This window comes from Doryrhamphus excisus, linkage group LG6, assembly GCF_037039965.1.
Source record: "Doryrhamphus excisus strain RoL-2023G ecotype Guam linkage group LG6, RoL_Dexc_Guam_v1.1, whole genome shotgun sequence".
Classification (NCBI taxonomy): domain Eukaryota; kingdom Metazoa; phylum Chordata; class Actinopteri; order Syngnathiformes; family Syngnathidae; genus Doryrhamphus; species Doryrhamphus excisus.
The window spans coordinates 13,577,900-13,598,329 of NC_136362.1; the positions used below are offsets into that span (position 1 = coordinate 13,577,900).

The window sequence follows — 20,430 nt, forward strand, 5'->3', positions numbered from 1 at the left end:
TCACAGGTCATGCTCAACCCGCCCCACATAGCTGGCCAAACACATGCCTGTATAGAATCTATACACACGAGGGAAACCACGAACGCCCGCATGTACATATGAAAAACAGTGATTATTGCAAGCGATAAAAAGATATTTGAATACAACACAATTAAATACATGGATTTGTACGCTTGTGTCTTTGTTGGAATAGGTGTGTATGCTATGTCAGTTGGTTCTTCTGTTGCAGGCATGTGTTTGGCCAGCTATGTGGGGCGGGTTGAGCATGACCTGTGAACCAGGAAGTGCGGGAATCGGTGTGTGTGCTGCGCTCTGGTGGTGGAAGTGTGAAAAATAAAGTTGACTGGAAGCAGCCATTCGCCGTGTTCTTTTTTGGTATTGAAATCCTTAAGCAAAGATTGATTTAAGCTGCTTTTGTATCGATATAAGCAGACCAAATTGGCTGGCGGGAGATGAAAAGGGCATCGTAGTAACCGGATTAACGGAACTAATTATATCATAAAAGACTAGAAATTTGCCGGGAAATGAAAATAGTATCGTAATAAGTAGTAATTCGTTATAACCGATATCGATATAACGAGACTTTATTGTATGTCCATAATATGTTACCTTGACTTTGGCTGCATTGTATTTTGCATAACCATTTTCAATTCTATATGCCTGTTAGCATGTTGGCCATCAGGAAGACATGGGTTCGAATCTCCGTTTGGGCATCTCTGTGTGGAGTTTGCGTGTTCTCCTCGTGCATGTGTGGGTTGTCTCCGGGTACTGCGGTTTCCTCCCACATTCCAAAAACATTCTAGGTTAATTGGTGACTCCAAATTGTCTGTAGGTATGAATGTGAGTGTGAATGGTTGTTTGTCTATATGTGCCCTGTGATTGGTTGGCGACCAGTCCTCTCGCCCAAAGACAGCTGGGATAGGCTCCAGCAACCCCCACGACCCTCGTAGAGGTAGAAAATGAGCGGTAGAAAATGAAATTCCCTCCAAATCTGGAAGTCAATCAAAATCTTGGGATCTTTTGAAAGTAAAGGTTGCCAACCCCTGATCTAGAGAACACAAAAGAGCATCAGTCATTGGGTTCATATATAAGTAGCTTTGGTGTCAGTTTAAGACAGAGGTTTCCTAACATCAAGACCCATATTAGAAACACAGATCCTTACTGGGACTCAAACTTAGCATGTGCCCTGTATCACCCAAAGACAGCTGGGATAGGCTCCAGCATACCCCTAGAGGTAGATCTTTGAGACTTGGTCATTTTAAAAGTAGCTCGCAGGATGAAAAAGTGTGAGCACCCCGACTATAGACAGTGAATTTAACTTACCTATACTTTAGCATAGTACAGCTAGTATAGCACCACAGATTTACTAACACTGGCAACCCAAGTGAGGAACAAGATAAATGTGACTACTGTCAAGCACGGTTGTGGTAGCGTCATGGTTTGGGGTTGCATGAGTGCTCCCGGCACTGGGGAGCTGCAGTTCATTGAGGGGAAACACCCTTCCTTGGGAAACTGGATCAAAACATGTTATGGAACCCAAACACACCGCCAAGAGGAGGAAAGTGAAGATTATAAAGTAGTCAGGTATGGTTCCTCAAGAACTTAATCCAATTGAGTAGCTGTGGGGCATCCTCAAGCGGAAGGAAGGAAGATGGAGGAGCACAAGATGTGTAACATCCACTAGCTCCACCAGTGATGTCATCATGGAGGAGTGGAAGAGAATTCCAGTCACAGCTCGGGTCAACTCCATGCCTAAGAGGATTAAGGCAATTGTGCTCACACTAAATATTCTTCATCTTCACCTTCAGATTTATGGGCTCCAATGCGCTTGAAGGTGCGTTTGGGTTCGCTATCTTGTTGGAAAGCTACCATACCACCCACATTGTCAAGGGAGGGGATCTGTTTCATGACGTCACAGTACATGGATGCTCCCACCACCATGCTTGAATGTTGAATGAAATGTTTCAGCATAGTGAAACCAAACTTTTCCTGAATAACTTTTTAAACTGGTTAGCGCACAGACGTCACAGCTAGGAGACAAGGGTTCAATTTCACCCTTGGCCATCTCTGTGTGGAGTTTGCATGTTCTCCCTGTGCATGCGTGGGCTTTCTCCGTGTACTCCAGTTTCCTCCCACATTCCAAAAACATGCTAGGTTAATTGGTGACTCCAAATTGTCCATAGGTATGAATGTGAGTGTGAATGGTTGTTTGTCTATATGTGCCCTGTGATTGGCTGGCGACCAGTCCAGGGTGTACCCTGCCTCACGCCTGAAGACAGCTGGGATAGGCTCCAGCACCCCCGCAACCCTCGTGAGGAAAAGCGGTAGAAAATGAATGAATGAATGAACTTTTTAAACTTTGAATAAAGACTACTGTACCAGTGCAGTAAGCATAACTTATACACGTAATACAGTGGGAACAGATATTTAGAAAGGTCACACAGGAATAGGAGCACTATTTAGCATTGTTAAAAGTCCCAGATGAAAGCGGCCACCAGAGAGCCTTAAATTATGTTTTACTAAACGCGAGATCAAATAAACGGCAGATTGGCTCTGGGATCGCTTGTGTGTGGTTAACGGCAAACAGATGTGGCCCATACAGTATGATTACCACGCCATAGCATGAAGCAGACAGGAAAAGCAGTGGCAGCTGCGAGCCATCAGCGTGGAGGCACACAACCGCTCAAACACACATGCATGCGGCCGGATGTGTGCTCACGGAGGAGTGTGTTTATATATGTGTGTGTGTGGAAGGCAATGACACACAAACACAGTCGCTGTAATCCCTTTTATCATGGCGGTCTGGTGTTTAGCGCCATCTTGAAAAGCACATGTAAACACGAGTGTTCTGCATATGAGGCCTTGAAAGTTTCTTCACTTGCTCCTCCTCTGCTGTTATTTCAAGAAAACTTCTCCCTTCCTGCCTTTCCCTCTGCTCCCTCCTATAATGGGTGTGGTTTTTATTTTTTATTTGTTATGAGTGATGTGGAGTCTCAGCACTTGCAGCGCTGACCCAGTCCACACCCATTAACTCAAAGAAGAAGAAGAAGGTGGAGCAAAACAAAAAAAGCCCAGAGCAGTCTGTGCCGGGAAACACTGTGGAGGCTTGTGTTGCATGTGTTTGCTGCCTTTTTTTAACTTTTGGATGTCTTCAGTGTCTCTATGGCTTGTTTTGTTGAACCGGCTTGGCATGAGCGGAACCGGAGTTTGAGAGGTGAGTCAAGTCTGCATTTGGTAGATGCTTGGAAAGGTGGGAAAACAAAAGCGTTGGTATTTATACGTGCAGAAAGTTGAAGATTCTGTCCTTCAAATGAATGCCTAATGTGGCCATATAGTGTTGCAGCCTGATGACCCGACAGACTTTATATTGATTTTTCACACACTGTGAAATGATGCTAATTCTATCAAGACAGATATGCATGAAACTCAAGACTTGGAAAACAAGAAACTCACAATATAAACCAGGAACAAGCAACAAGGCAAGGACCTATTTGGACAGTTTTGACTTGATGAGTAATTTTAATGCTAACAGTTTAGTTCACGGTTGTCCAAAGTGTGGCCCAAGGGCAATTTGTGGCACATTTCTCGAACAATGCATTACAACAACACATCATTAGTAAGGTAAAACTATGAATTAAAACCTGAATTATTAGATTTTTCCCTATGTGGTCCTGGCTTGGTATATTTCAAAGTAGATCAAATGTTTATACCCTAATCCAACATGTCCAAAAAGAAGGAAAGTTGCATCTAAGTCCACTGCAGGCTCTGTTAAACGTACGTATCCTAAGGTTGTTATTTATTGGGTCCCCAAGAGTAAAATAATAAAAGCTTCTTGGTTAATGGGTTTTTAATTAAATTAAAGGGGACCTATTATGTTCATTTGTGGCCCTTTATATTGAGACGTGGACTCCTATAGAGCAGCTACGCATGATAACCCGCACAGAAATTTAATCTTTCTAGATCTTCCAGAATCTGCACCTATTCCAGCTGTATTTCCATAGATTTCCAAAAAGGTTTGTTTAAATTTATTCCACCCGCGGCTCACCTCCGGGCACACCTACTTCGCTGCAATTGATCATTTAAAGAAGGTCTACTGTAAAGTTCCACTGAAAAACCAAAACAAGTCCACGGTCAGTTTTTACTGGAGATAGTGAATGCTTTTTTTTGCAGAGGTTTTTTACGTCCATGTGACTTGAGCTCAATTCATGCCTATTGTCCTCTGTATTGGTAGTTTACCTGTATAGGTCACTGTTATGGGAAAACATGATGCTACGTATGTTTGAGTCCCAGTAAGGATCTAGGTTTCTAATTTGGGTCTTGATGTTAGGAAACCTCTGTCTTAAACTGACACCAAAGCTACTTATATATAAACCCAATGACTGATGCTCTTTTGTAACACATTATGTCCCTAGATCAGGGGTCGGTAACCTTTACTATCAAAAGAGCCATTTCACCCCCTTGCTCACTAAAGAAAAATATACTGGAGCCACAAAACATATTTTAAAAACAATAACATATGAACTTTCGGAAGTTTGAATGGTTCTTAATTTTAAGTTTTAACAGCAGAATACAATGAATAGACGTGCAGTGTGCATGTGTAATGGAGGCCAACTCATAGGTTAATGACAGTATCTTGATTAAAATACCTGACGCCTGGAGCGTCAGGTATTGAGAATGTGAGTGACATGCTCACATCCAGAGCGAATTGCGAGTCTCCCAAGATTTTGATTGACTTCCAGATTTGGAGAGAATTTTGGGGTATCAAAGTAGTTCAGAGGAGAAAAAGCTGTGTTGTGATCGAATACTCTTGCTAGTATTGCGTCTCACAGAAAGATGTGTATTTTCCCCATTCAGGTGTTTAAAAAAATACTTGAGCATTGCAAAGGGAGCCACAACAAAAAGGCTGAAGAGCCACATGCGGCTCTGGAGTCATGGGTTGCTGACCCCTGCTCTAGATATATTCATTTTTGTTGAATTGTGATGCATGCCTCCAACAATTAATTATCCCACAAAAGGCTTATGTTGGTTTTCTCAGTTGATAAGTACATTTAAAGACAATTCAAAATATCACTGATATAGATGGCTTGCAAAATGTGTAAGAAAACAAGCTGAGATTAATCTTAACATGCGTACAGTTTGTGAGTCAGAAACTCTGTATTTATCTTAAATAAATCACCACACCTTCGCCACAAAGAAAGACCTATCTTTTCCTCATTGACTTGTCAGCGACACAGTATTTAAACAATTAGTATTGTAGTTCTGGAGTAAAGGAGATGTCGCAGGACTAGAATTTAGCCATAAATTAGCAGCACTGTTGCACTGCCGACGGGGTTCAAAGTTCATGAAAAAAGTTTTATACACCAAAATTTACAGTACATGTGAACTACCTCCCAGTGAAAGTGAACAGCAAAAACAATGCCATTCAATGTATTAAATTATATTTAAGTGTATGTAAATCACAGATGAAGAGGAGTGCCATAAAATCTCATGAAATCTCTCAAGAGCTTGTTAGGACCAACTCTAGCAGTAAGAATTATTTTGGTTGTTTTACTCAATGCCTCCCTTAGCGCTCTGTAGTATAACTATCTTATAAGAATGAAACATTTTCCAATGAAAAACATGCATCTACCAAAAAAAAACATGTGGCAAGACATGCTTTGCATAGGACTCTATACAAAACTGGCTGCACAACAGTGGCCTCAAAGTGAATTGCACCAGTAGGGGAAGCCTCGGAGCAAAAACAACCCGTTACTGCTATTGCATCATGTCATAAAATGAACGATCCCCAACGACCCCTCTTCACTACTGTTTCATTACATCAAAAACACATGCAGTGCAGCTTCATTTTGTCTTATGCGTGGGAAAAAAAACGCGGTCCTGCATCCCGCTGTGCTAAAATGCTTTGAAGGCAATAAAATGAGAGTCGCAGTGAGACTTCAGTACTTTGATTGTTAGAACAAATTCTGAAGCAGGAGAACAGTCAAACCAAACACAAAAAGGCCATGGTGGTATTTTAAAGGTGATGCCGCTGCAGTTAACTGAAATTTAATTAAATGAGGCGATTGTTTCATTGGGCTCATTCAGCGTAGCGTTTTGAGTTGCTCTCCGCTCTTGTTTGCAGGAAGCTGTTTTGGAGTTTTTACACATGGCCTCATTCACAGCCAAACTTTTTATTGCATTTTTCAGAGCCCTGTAAACCTCCTTTGCTTCATTTATGTGTGGGAATGTTTGATTGCTGTCACTTGGCTCGGCTTTTTAAGACACAGTCATCACCTTCTTTATTTTCCTTTTTTTTGGTTGCATCATACAAAATCTAAATTTTTTTAAAAACAAATGGCCAAGCAGGCCCTGGCCCTCATGTGCACCCTTGGCAAGTTCCCAAAACATGGGACATATCTAGTCATAAAACGTGGCTGTTCCAATCACGGGGTAATCACAAGAGAAGGGCCCTGGCTGGTAGATGCTCAAAGAGGGAGGAGAGCACAGTCATGAGGTCCAATTGATTAATATCCTGGCGCCCCCACATTGCGCTGATGTTTGGGTTAGCAAAGATACTTTCTTCCTGTTTACATTCTTTCAGCCAATAACAGACAAGAGAGAGGTCACATGGAGTGTGCACTTTTTTTTCACATGACCGTAAACTGCATTTGTGGTACACCCTATGGGTTGTGGTTATAATGGTTTGGAAGACTTGCTAGCATGCATGACAGATATCCTAAAGTTCATCATTCATCATTAAGACAGTCAATGACTTATGGACAACTTGGACTTGATAGCAATCTTGCTCAAATATGACAGTAGTTTGCATTAGTTTACATCCCATATTTACAGTGCAACAATTCAACATATCTAAAAAGGAGTAGGAAGAATCACACCCTTTCTCTTCAAAGGGGACCTCATATGCTCTTTCCACTTTTCTGACCTATAAACGTCAGTAGAATTTTGTGATATTGTGTTAAACTATGCCAAAGTTTCAGATAATATGGCTCTGAACTTTCGGTTTCAGTGAGTTTTTTTCCAAGAACCGGACTTCTTTATATGGGCGTTCACTAATACACGCTGTAGACCTGCCCTCCCTAGCTCTTCTGCACTGTGAAGATTTCACCGCGTTAGCGCAGAGTGTGACCAATGACAGCGGAGTGAGTAGAATAAATTAAAACAGACCGCTTTGGAAAGCCACGGAAATACAGCTGGAATGGGTGCAGATTCTGGAAGATCTAGAAAGCTTTCTGTGCTGGTTATTGTGTGTAGCAGCTCTACAGGAGTCCACAACTCAATACAAAGTATACAAAATACAAAATACAATACAAAATACAAAAAAATGCATAATTGGACCCCGTTAGGGTGTGTAGCAAATGTCATGGTCCAATACACCCTGATGTTACAGAGGGAGTTTAGTAAAGCCAAAAATGAATGGAACAGAGTGTTTCCATGGAGTTCCCTGATGCGCTACGTCGGACTTCCTCCAAGCAGCCAGAATCAGGGAAGTCAAACAATACATGACGTAACCCAAGCTTTTAAGATGCTAACGGATGTAGAAGTTCGATGTACGTAAAGGTTCAATACACTTCAGGCCTTCAAAATAAATGCGTTTTGGGCTACACCCTGTTTAATTATGTTAACAAAATAAGGGTGTCTTACACCATGTTTAAAACACCATAGGGGCAACACCATAGGGGTGTACGTTTTGCAGCGCTTCAAGCGTATAAGCTATCACAAAGAAATATAGAGAGTGGTGCCAAGAACAAGGCTGGCCTAAATGCGGAGTAATCTGTGTGTGATCTGACCCCATTTCCAATGTTCATTCTGAAAAAAAGCCAACACTTGTGTTCAATGTCCATCAGTGTTCATCAAGTCTGGGAGGACCCTGAAGACAAGCTCCAGTCTTTGTTGGAGTGTTAACATGAAAAAGCACTGCTGTAGTTATCTATCTAAACTCCCATTTGTCAATGCAATAGATATTGCAGTTTCAGCTGTTGTTCCATGGAAAAAAGTACACACTGAGTAGTTTACACGCACTGGAGTCCCTCCAGGCCAGTGGCGTCTCACACAAACATCGCCTGAAGGCAGCCGCAAGCCCGCAGTTAGCAAATACTGTACTTGAAATGCAAGATTTTTATTAACACTGTCTTGTGATTATGTTTCTGTTCCACGGCGCTTCCAAGGGGTAAAGCAAAATCAGCGTCAATTTCAGTTGGTTAGGTGTGCCCAAACGGGACAGATGGATCCGTGAGCCGGCTGTCACCACTAATGCAGTACAATGGGAATGCATTAGTCCAAAAATACCACACTTTCTCTCACCCTCACTCTCTCTGTGCTGTCGAGGGAGATGGACTCATACACATTAGAAAGTCACTGAGTTCCCGTGACTGTGGCTGTCAAAAGCCGAGCCCAGAAAAACAGCAGAGCCTGCGGCTGTTCTTGTCAGCCACTTGTGGATCCTGATAAACCAGACAGAGGACTGGAATGTGTAAGAAGAACAAAGCATGGATGCAAAGCAAGAAGGGGATCAGTAAAACCCTGCTTAATTACTTCCATATACATTATATCACGTTTTTTTCCCCCAAAATTTTCCATTAATATAACTCTATCACTATCAGTATGAAGGAACATTGAAAGACAAATTCTTTTTTGTGGAAAAAAGACAAAATAATGTGGATTTAAGGTTGCATTTTTATGTTTCAAAAAAGCACAATTAAAAAGGAATATAAAAAAGAAAATGTACTATTACAAAAATAATACTTACACACTGAAACATATTCAGACTATAAAGTTGCAGTTGTATGTGGAAAATCTCATAAGATCACAACAACAACATTTACCCCAAAATAAATAAGTAACATTACAAGATGCTTTCAATAATTAAGGTAATTGAGGTCATCAATAGATAAGCATTAGATTTGAGACATTCTCTGTTGTAATATTATAACCAGAGTTAGTAAATAAGTAAGTAATTTTGTGACAGTAAGATTGTCAGTCCAGGGTGCACCCCGCCTCTTGCCTAAAGCTGGGATAGGCTCCAGCAAACCCACGACACTAGTGAGGCTAGCTGGCATAGAAAAAACTATAATAAACTATGAATTTGTTGTAAAAAATATATATATATGACTTAGGGAGTAATTTTATGACAAAGAAGTCAGCATTTTTAGAGAAGTTTCAATGTTATTTATTTTTCAAAAAAGGTTAGCATAGTGTATTTATGAGAGAAAGTCCGATTCCTCAATGAATAAATTTGAGCAGACTCAAACAGCTGGAATTGTATGACAAAACCATTAGACATTTTGGTCATCATATTCTCAATATATTAATGTTATCATTGTAAGAATTATAGCATAGATTTTATGATTTCTCAAGTAAAATGTAATTTTATGGAGTAATTCCAGTACTATAAAATTATCATCCATCCATTTTCTATACCACTTATCCTCACTAGGGTCGCGGGGGTATGCTGGAACCTATCCCAGCTGACTTTGGGCGAGAGGCAGGGTACACCCTGGACTGGTCGCCAGCCAATCACAGGGCACATATAGACAAACAACCATTCATACTTATGGACAATTTGGAGTCACCAATGAACCTAACATGCATGTTTTGGGGGAGAAAACCCACACAAGCACGGGAAAAACATGCAAACTCCACACAGAGGAGCCCAAGCAGAGAATCAAACCCAGTTCTAAATTGTTCTCATAAAACAAATGTATTTAGGTATATGTATATATCATGATGCAATCCTTATGCTATTTTTAGACACAACACACAGTGTTAACTGATCAGGTGTTCCAACTGAATCCAATATATTTCACTTCACTCAACTCTGTGAATTCCATGCTTTTGTTTACTGTCCAAGCTGGGAATAGAACTGCTATTCCCAGGTGACCCATGCCTGTGGGAACCCGGTTTATAGCTCAAGCCGTATCTTATTTACACATTTAGTGGATATAAAGCAGCATTAGCATTCATTTGGAGTCATGATATGATCGCAAACATTTGTTTTTTTTTGCTGTGTTTGCTTTGCTGTAACCCGACTGCCTGCTACAAAATTCTGCAGTACCTTGTTGCTTTATCTGCCGCCAGCAGCAGTATAGGAAACAGCTGCCTGTTTGCATTGGATAATTGCTCGTAAGAGAGCAGCACGAGTGGAAAGGGTGGAGGAAAAACAGCCATAAATAGAAGCCAGCGAGTTTGAAATGAGTCCTAAAGCCTCCGTCCATAAAGTTGCTTCCCGCAACTCTTACGGAGAGGCCACTATGATACTCCCCCATCTTTATTTCATTGTCGTTACAGATGGAAAATACGATGGACAAAGAAAGGTTGTCTGGTTGTTTTGTTGTCTGGTATGTATAGTTTGTACTATGGAAGAAGTGGGAAGACTTCAGGATAGGCGCAGCAGCTTGAGAAAATACAGAAAAACACCTCAAAAGAACTAAGCCGATAATGTTGTTTAATTTTAAAGGCAAAATCTGATATAACTCCCACTCATATTGGGACAAAACAGTATACAGCACTTTTTGCTGAATTTCTTACTTAACTCACATTGTAGTAAGCAGATAGCGCCATGTTTGAGGGTCTCTCTGTGTCGAGGAAGGGAGATGTTTTTTACGTTGTATTGATTTTAACTGCGGTGGAGTTGAACTTCTTTGGTAGCCTTTTGAGCTGTCCTCAAACATTAGATTTCCCAGTTTAAATATAAGACAACGTGAGAGACAAAGCTAAGATTTGCGTCAGTATACTTCAATAGATATGCAGTGTAGAAAATATGTACATGTTGCATAGCCAAGATGGCAGCTATTGAGGTTGGTAAGAGATCATCACGGTGCACTTTCGACATTGCAAGTGCAACGTCCGGCCATTTTGCCGTACTTCTCATTGTGAACACAATCAAAAGACCAAATGTATGTTCAGGAAGCGTGCAAACTGAGTCTATCAGTAGTGAAAATAACACCGGCCACCGGTCGCAGACATTATTGCATAAAAGCAAGCACAAAGCACTAAAAGACTAAAAGAACAGATTCATTCACTGGACTTTTGTCATTAGGAGAGAGTGTAGTTAGTGTAAATTATTCATAATCCTGATCTGTCACATACTGTACTGTCACAGTGCAGTAGATAGTTTACCAGGAGTTCTACTTGTCCAGGTGCAGAGGTGCCGTGTGTGGGCTTCGATGTGTCAACATTTACAAGTGTGTGTGTGTGTCCCATAATGACCAAGTGATGAGATGCTCTGCCACACACACTGCTGTCATTCTGTCCTCACTTGTAACCACAACATGCATTTTGTTTGTTTTGTGTTTTCAGGTGTGGACATGTCGAGCGACTCTCCCTCTCATCTCCCGTTGTCCCCAAACTGGAATTGTGGGAAAGGGGTTGGTTCAGCTGGAGGGATTCCTGGCAGAGTGATTTGGTTTTCATGTAATGTAAATCACATTGCCAGGGATTTCCAACCTGCTCTGACTGAAACACAACGCACCCGAAGAGGATCAGGAGCACACCGCATAATAAAATACTGTCCAAACTGCTGGCGGGCTCAAAAGCATATAAAAGGTGCAGCTTCTTAGAGCCTGGCTTTGTATAAAAGCCACAACCAGCATCTCAAACAGGTGACTAATCAACACATATGATATGATATGCTCTTCCAAGGGCGTAATTTGCACAGGGGATACGGAGGTCATGACCCCCGCAAAAATCAGATCCAACCAATACTTCTTTTCTCGGTGCATTTCATACACATACTGACGATATCTCCACTAGTAAGCATCATTGGTATTCGTCAGGAAGGACATCTGAAAAAGTGCTCAAGTCAAAATGAGTATGCAGATCAAAAGGTCCGCTTTGGCGACTCCATAATAAGGAAAAAGCCGAAAGACACAAATAAAACTTATGCTAGTTCTGTCAACAACCACAGCAGTAACAACACTTATCACATACTACAGTATTAATTGGCCCTGTACCCTAGAAACCGCCCATGAATGATACGGGAAAAGGCCGAAATGATACTGTGTCAAAGCCCAGGGCAGTGATACTGATAAAATACAGAGTTTAACCATGTCCAGTATCAGCCCCCGAAGCTGTCTGCTCTGGTATCGTGCCCGTGAAAACAACCAATCAGAGAACAGAAAATTTTCTGGAAACAAAATGGTCATTTTGATTAAATAGTACGTGATAATAAGCTCATGATTAAATAGTATGTGATAATAAGATCATCACATGGTTTGTCTGGTATCAGGCCCGGTCTCGGGCTGATACTGGCACACGGGGGCATGATACCTGGCCTGATACCAGACAAACCATGTGATAACCTATAATTATAGTGTCTGCTCAAAAAAAAATACTTAGAGCAAACGAGCATCTTGTCTTTGTAGCAAAATTGAGAGCTACAAGTATCCACTCTTCTGTCTGTGAATGACGCTGAAATGAGCGCTTAGCTAGATTGGCAAAATTGTCATTATCATCAGTGTACGTGTTAATGCATGGTCACACCATGCAACTTTGTTTGAGGGTTTTTTGAGATGGGGATCGAAATGTGTACTCCAATTACATTGCAATAAGCTAATAAGCTAATACCTAATTGCATTGTTAGCTAGCTCACATTAATAGGTGTTCATATTTCACATAAAGATTCACATAAAGATTGTGAATGATGGGCAAAATTCCCCTTTAATGTTACGTTGTTGTGTAAAATACCTATATGGACGAGTACAGAGTAACAGTGTACAGTCGTTTCCCACCCCTTTCACGGCTACACTCTATCACACACACACCTTTGATTCTTTAACTTGGCTTTTCGAGATGCTGAGGGGTAGATTTTTCCAGAGCCAGACCACTTCACATATCCTGCCCACCATCCTCCGTGTCTCCATGCTGATGGAGAGATATTGGAACAGGAGTTTGGACGAGGCGCAGGACTTGGCTCGCTCCGTGAACAGTTCAGTGGCAAGCCTGTTGTTCACAGTGGCTAAGTTCCGCTCCTCACAAGCCTTTCCAGCCTTTAACCACCACTGTTGTAACAGCTGTGAGGAGTCAACGTGGGATTAAGGCTTTTTTTATTATTATTATTATTATTATGAAGTTATGCGCTGCTGTGGCAGTAGCCCACCATGAACCACCATCATTTAGAGAAAGTGAAGTGTTTGCTCATTTATCTTCCCACCGCTCTTCGCCAATAATAATGTTTGGATACAGTACATGCCATTTCATTAGGTACACCTGATCCAATAAAAGAGCTGTTTCAAGACAAGAACCCTTAAATTAATTTTTAGAAAGGGAAATTTAATTTGTTTGGCATATGCATACATGCTTTACCAAGATAATGTTCAGTTTTGATTGGCACTGTTATGTCCAACTGCACTGCATCATATTAAAGGGTGTCAATAATATTTTGGGGGCGGACGAGTGGTTAGCGCACAGCTAGGAGACTCTAGGAGACCCGAGTTTGATTCCACCCTCGGCCATCTCTGTGTGGAGTTTGCATGTTCTCCCCGTGAATGCGTGGGTTTTCTCCGGGTACTCCGTTTTCCTCCCACATTCCAAAAACATGCTAGGTTAATTGGTGACTCCAAATTGTCCATAGGTATGAATGTGAGTATGAATGGTTGTTTGTCTATATGTGCCCTGTGATTGGCTGGCGACCAGTCCAGGGTGTACCCCGCCTCTCGCCCCAAGGCAGCTGGGATAGGCTCCAGCACCCTCGCGACCCACATGAGGATAAGCGGTAGAAAATGAATGAATGAATGAATAATATTTTGGTAAGCTGATGCAGCTAAATTAGAGGAAGAAACAGTTCTAAGTTCTATACCTCTATATTACAAGTAGAACCAGAAAAATAAACATATTGTTATTTTATATACAAAATGAGCATTATCACTGTAAAGGCAGAATTGTTGCTTTGGTTATTATTATTTGTTGAATTGATTAAGTGACCTAAAGAACAAACACAATAAGGGTGTCCACTTTGTGGGTATTTGTACTCCTCCTGAATCGCTGCACACAAAAAGGGTAACATTTGTTAGCGCATGTACCTACTGATTTTCCTACCAATACACCACATGGTGGCGCTGTTGTTAAAACTCAAAGTTAGAACCCCATAAGTCAGCTTGACTTGAAATTTCTCACACAGCTCACTGCCCGAGCCTAATCCACCAAATTTGGCACACACCTTTAGGGGGCTGGCAAGCACAATGGTGGCAAATCTGAGCAAGATTGGTTGAACAACATGGGTGCCAAGAAGCCAACCATTTTACAGGGGCACAGGAGGGTTTTAGCAACTATTTATCCATAAGCCATTGACTATATTTTGAGGATAAACAGTATGTATTACATGTATTCCAAAGCATTTTGAAGCCAACTTCAAATATCATATGTCTTGTACTTCTTTATGTTCATATTTTCCTACAACACATCCATCCTTAGAATAGTCATGTCATCCTCTTGGTGTAATCATATTCTGTAATGTGACGTTTCCCTTCCTCAGTTATTTTGTGGCTTCTTAGCCTCAAGGCTAAAAGAAGGACAGCCATGTCATAAGAGAGGAGGAGGGAATGGGATGGTTTACTCACACAGGAAGGAAATACAGTACAGGAAATGTCTCATCACGGTGGAAAACAAGTATCACTGTAATTGTGAAGTTTGAGCTCAATTACTGTCTGGGTGGTCAACAACAGAAGCAGCATCTGTGTGAGGCTTTGACCGTAGCGCCACTAATACACTTATGTAATATATTTGTCATGCTTAGTAAAAGCCCACCGCCGACAATGTAAGACAACCCAATCTAAACACGGCCCGTGCTACTGCACCTTCACCTTCCATTCTTTCATGAGAAAAATACATTGCAGCCATCAACAGACTCAGTGAGAAATAAATTGGGAGTAGTGCAATCAATCATTGTCACATTAAATAAATCAATGGGATTAAAGCAGCAATGGGGGGCAAAGTATCGTTTGTTCTTGAAAGCTTTGGATAAGTCAACCAAGTCAAATTGTGTTTGTTATTTTTGGGTGAGAGAAAAAAGTCTCATTGGTAAAGTCAGAACTATTTCTGGGTGGGATTGCAACTTATTAGAAAAGACTAAAGCCTAATTAATTCCACAAGGAGGAAAGTCATGCCACATCAGCAAAGTATAAAGACGAGACTATAATACATTTAGTAAAAACAGTCTGATCTGGGAGACTAATTTAATTAGTATTGGCATATTATTAGTATAGGATATGTTTGAGTAACACTTTAATGCTCAACTGTCAAGTGTAAGAAAGAGCCAACCACTGTTAAGTCGTAACAGCGATAAAACAGTCTTAACTTGAATGAAAAAGTCATAATTTATTATTGCTTAATGTGTTTCAAGTACAAAAAGACATTACATACCGTAGTAATAAAAACAGTCTGCCTTAACTTTGCTAACACGTGCCGCATATAGTGGCGCTTCAAATATGGGTCAGCTGACTTGTAGTTTCCTGTATTGCAAGACAGTCACCAAAATCCAAAGAAAAAGTCAAATGTTTTTGTGACTTTTGACGTTTTATGCAACTCCCACTGTAGGTGTAAGAGCCAAGAAAGCACAATTGCAGTCGCAACAAATGACCGTCTCTTGTCAGGTAGACTTGACTTGCACGCAGCAGTCCTATTCTTTACAGCTTGCAGTTTGCTTCCCCCTGTGGTGATTTTAGGGAGGTGCGGCTGCCTGGGCTCAGCCTCCTGTGCCTACTGAGCTGATAACAGTTGGATATTCAACAAGCACTGGCTCAGTTCAGCAGGAACCGGAGTTAGGCCCTCTCGAAAACAGCGACGGATCAGCTCAGCAGTTGCCTACAGTGAACTGATCCTCTGCACTTGGGTTCTGGATTTCAAACACGAGAGATGGAGGAAATCTGCTTCTGTTGGTTGGGTTTCACGACGAGATCACAGGAACAGGGTTTTTCCAGTTATATTACTGACATTTTTGGAACTCGGCAACACCATAAGACATTTTTAGACAGATCATGGGTACAGTGATGCATTTGTGAAGATAATGATAGGAAATCTGCACAGGAGCTGGCAAGATGATTCTTCTACCGCATTTTCTATCGTTTATCGTCACGAGGGTTGCGGGGGTGCTGGAGCCAATCCCAGCTGTCTTTGGGCAAAAGACGGGGTACACCCTGGACTGGTCGCCAGCCAATAACAGGGCACATATAGACAAACAACCATTCACACTCACATTCATACCTATGGACAATTTGGAGTCGCCAATTAACCTAGCATGTTTTTGGAATGTGGGAGGAAACCGGAGTACCCGGAGAAAACCCATGCATTCACGGGGAGAGATGGCTGAGGGTGGAATTGAACTCAGTTCTGATGAGGATGAATATTACATGAAAAAAGTTTGGCATCTTAATAGACTAGACGATATTAAAAGAGTCGAGTTCAACAGCGGCTCAATCTTACAGATCCAAATGACTTCCTGTTACATATCTCTGTATCTTATGTATGTGCTGGCAGAACGAAAGACTTTTAGTCACCAAAAAAGCTGTTCCGTTTTTGTCCTCCTGCTGGTGTGACTCATTCACCATGACTGGCGTTCAACAAACGCAGAGACAATGCAGGGTTATATCCAAAGGGCACTTTATACCGTATATTTATCCTTATCTCTTCTTGCAAAGAGAAACCGACTTAATTATCATAGATATGAATGCCATCTTCAGTGTGAGTAATGTTCTTGTGAGGCTCTGTCCTTGAGAGATCCTCTCTTTGTGAGAGTATGGAAATTGATATATGAATATTTTCTTCCAAGGTTTCTTGCTTTTGTGGATGAGTACTGTATGCTTTGGGGTTTGTTTACTGTGTGAAGATGAGTGCTTGTGGCTACTTGGGTACGTTTTAACAGGGAATTTAAATCTTCATTAAAACATTTACAATACCCATTAGGCTGGCTCATACAAATAAAGATGCATCTCAATATTAGAATATCTCTAAAATGTTCATTTAGTTCAGTCAACAACTTGTATAATTTGAAAAATTGGCAAAAAGTTCAACATGGTAAACTTGTGATTTTTGTGGTAGTGCGGGAATTATTATATTAATATTATGGTTATTCTAATATTTCTTCTTTCTTCTATATTACTGCTTTTTTCTTGTTTTTGTTAATTTTCCTGTTAAATTGTATGTCTAAAATATGCAAAGAGAGCATTCAAAATAAAACCTTTGTGATCTGCAGTGTTGTCCTGTTGAAAAGCCCAGTCATTACCACACAGACGAGGGCCTTCAGTCATGAGGTCTTGCCCCTGCAAGATCTCCAGCTGCTGTTTGATGCCCATGCACCACCCGAAGCTCCATTGTTCCATTGAGAAAAAAAACCACCTCAGATCGGGGTGGGATCTTCTCCAGTAATATTGAAAGCCATCAAGACCAAAAATGAATTCACATTTTTGCCCAGGTTTTGGCTTTTAAAGCCTGTGGTCTGAAACTTTTCATCAGCTGGTGAAAAGCCTATTTCACAATAAATTGCAAACTCTATATTTGGGGGTATTTGATATGACCTTGATTTTCAGTCAATGGATGTTATGCTTGAGACGAGCACCAGGAATAAAATACAATTTTGAAATATTAATTATGCTGGTGTTGGCAGCAGTATTCAGCCCGTTAGTCTTCTTATATTAAAATATTTGCTGGAGGAAAAAGCCCTCTGAGGCATCACTCAACTGAAAGAATGCGCTTTTTATTTTAACAAGGGAATAATTATAAATTGATAAAATAGCAACACTGCTATTTAGTGGTCACAACAAGATACAGCATATGGAAAAAATATTGACTATTTCAAACACGAAAAAGACAGCTGTTAAAGCGTTACTGCGCTAAAGCGGCTAAGTAAATGCAAATTAAAATACTAGTAGGGTTACGTTGTATAATAACCAGTGTTAACACCCTCAGGATTATTCTGCCAGCGATCCTCCCTCTCTCACTCGACTGGCGGCAACAGTGTTGCTTTTGGTAGTATATTTCTTAGCTCCTCATAACAATTACTTGCCCAACTTGTATAAAAAAACACCGCTTGGGATTGCTTCATTGTTGTGCGGAAGTCTAATGATGCAAAACACACCCTTTTACATGAATGTGCACCAAAAATAATCGTCACAATACCATTCAGCTTTGTTTACAGACTTTAGTTTTTGTTGAGTTGCATCCTGAGCACAAAGCCTAGGTTCCTGGCAAAATGTCTCTGTGTTTCAGCTGCAAATGTCCATGAGAAGGATTATGATCAACTACATCTCCTCTGGCGTGATTACACAAAACAATTACCTGCCAGACACAACTGTTGCCCTGTGTTCAATTTATGAAGAGCATTTTGACCTGGATGGATAGCAATTTGCAGAAACAATACCGGTCACCTCAGTGACATGGCTACTTTTTTTTTTATCACAGTGTACAACATTTGGTTTCCTCCGTTCATATGTGCTCTACTTTATTCCATAATAGCGACTACTACAACCCGCAATGTGCATACAGCAAGCATTTAGTAATTTCTACACAATAATGACCCACTTGGCCACAATAAATTCTTGGTTACATCCTGCGTAGAGACTGGTACATGCGCGGAAAGCCACATGCAAGAGAGAGAACTATTTTCCAATCGCATAATCTAAGTCAGTAACTGAATTTTTAAAAAGCCAAACAGATTAACTGGTCGCACATTCAGGAGTAGACAAAAACCAAACAACCACTTAGTCATAGTCTGGAGCCATTACGAGTTTTTTCTTTTGATGTTTACTTTATGGATTTACTCATGGGGATATTTAAAACAAAAAGACATCTCTTTTTAGAAGTATCTACGTATAGTACCTTAAGAATTTGATAAGTGGTCCTTAAATGGTTTCATTAAACACAAACACGTGTGTCGTTTTTGGAGAGGTAAGAAAGGTAGGTGATGCTAGGTGATGATGGACATTTCTTCCCTCTCACGACTTTCTGAAAGTGTATTTACCACTTTTCCCAAGTAGCTGCAAAAAGCCCTCCTCAGGTCCTCTGGTTCTTCCTCAACATCAGAGTGAATAAGTGGAAGTCTACTCAGGTGTGACACTGCATCAAAAATAACATGTTAGCAGTGTAGAAACACCATATGTGTTTCATATGTGAAGCTTGAAGGATTACCTAAAGCCAGTCGACCTTCTTCTGCTGCACTGCCGGGCTTGTGGTGAGCTATGAGCAGACATTGGCTGTCCTGCAAACCCTGGTGGGAGATGAACATGGAGTGCCACGTCTCGATTTCTTTGAGGTGACTGGGAATGTCGGGATTAAAAACCATCACGATGCCGCTGCAGTCTTTCATGAGCGCAGGCCAGCATGACTCAAATCTGCAAGACGAAAAAAGCAGTGAAATGTAAAATGATAGATACTTTATTTCATTATTTAAAAAATCAGTACATAACAAAACAATGAATGAATGGCAAAACTGGATACACAGGTTAATTGTGTACTTTCCGCCATCTAGTGGAAAATAATTAATACTTCTGCCTTTCTTTATATGTCTCTGGCATAGCTAATAACAAAGATTCTCTGTTAGTAGTAAATACATCATAATTTTCAAATCAATAAATAAAATTGGATTATTTCCTGTAGCACACCTGATGATCTCTCATGTCACACTAATCTGCTATGGTACACTGTTTGGGAATCACTGTTGTAGATAGCTTTAAATGTATGATGCAGGTAAGTGCACCCACTTGAAATCACCGGAACAGTCCCACAGCTCCACTTCACATGACTTTATGTCACCAGTGCCTTCTAGTTGGGATTCAAATTCTAATATCCTGCAAGCAAACACGGAAAAAAATGTATTCATTTGATCATCAAAAAGATGTTGTTGGTGTTGGGATAGCCACTGTTCAACCTACATACCTGACAGCTTGAGTGGGTCTGTATTCACCTCCCACATTTTCTGTTGCATCCGACAGAAAGTTTGCAAGGACACTTTTCCCACTCTGAAATAAACAGGAGCAATGTAAAATAAATGTAAAAGAAGAGACCCTTTCTTAGTATGCATAGGTTTACAGCATGGTTTATTTTAAAGTCAAGATGCAGTACAATCTATTTAAATGTTGCTGATCTTGCAACTGACAACTGACTTTTCCTTTGACGCTATGTTCTAGTCTCACAAAAGTTACGCTCAAGACTATAGAAGTTATTTTATTTGCTTACCTCGTTTGGACCAATTAGAAGTATTTTGGCTTTGATCATTTCATCAGCAAGGATAGAAAAGCATTAGCAAGTTAGCTACCTTCGCCTGCAGAGAAGTGCCACGAAACGGTAACAAATGTTATCTTGAAATAGTGTTGGTTTGGAATATGGAATATATAGCTATATGTTCTTAATAGAGCACTTTGAATGTAGTAATGCTAAAAAAAAAAAAGAATGCCGATGCCTTTCTAATAGCTTCGCATGTTAGCCAAGCTTGTCACGCTAAACTTC

At 40.7% G+C, this 20,430-nt stretch overlaps 1 protein-coding gene across 1 annotated transcript; it reads right to left on the minus strand.

The window, feature by feature from the left end:
- Positions 1-17,420: 17,420 nt before the first annotated feature.
- ift22 (intraflagellar transport 22 homolog (Chlamydomonas)) lies at positions 17,421-20,215 on the minus strand. Its single transcript, XM_058068991.2, has 5 exons — positions 20,161-20,215; positions 19,861-19,943; positions 19,686-19,772; positions 19,114-19,316; positions 17,421-19,041 (listed from the first exon to the last, which is right to left on the minus strand). The coding sequence occupies exons 1-5, from the start codon at positions 20,197-20,199 to the stop codon at positions 18,893-18,895; spliced, it is 561 nt and encodes a 186-aa protein (XP_057924974.1). The 5' UTR covers positions 20,200-20,215; the 3' UTR covers positions 17,421-18,892.
- Positions 20,216-20,430: the final 215 nt, after the last annotated feature.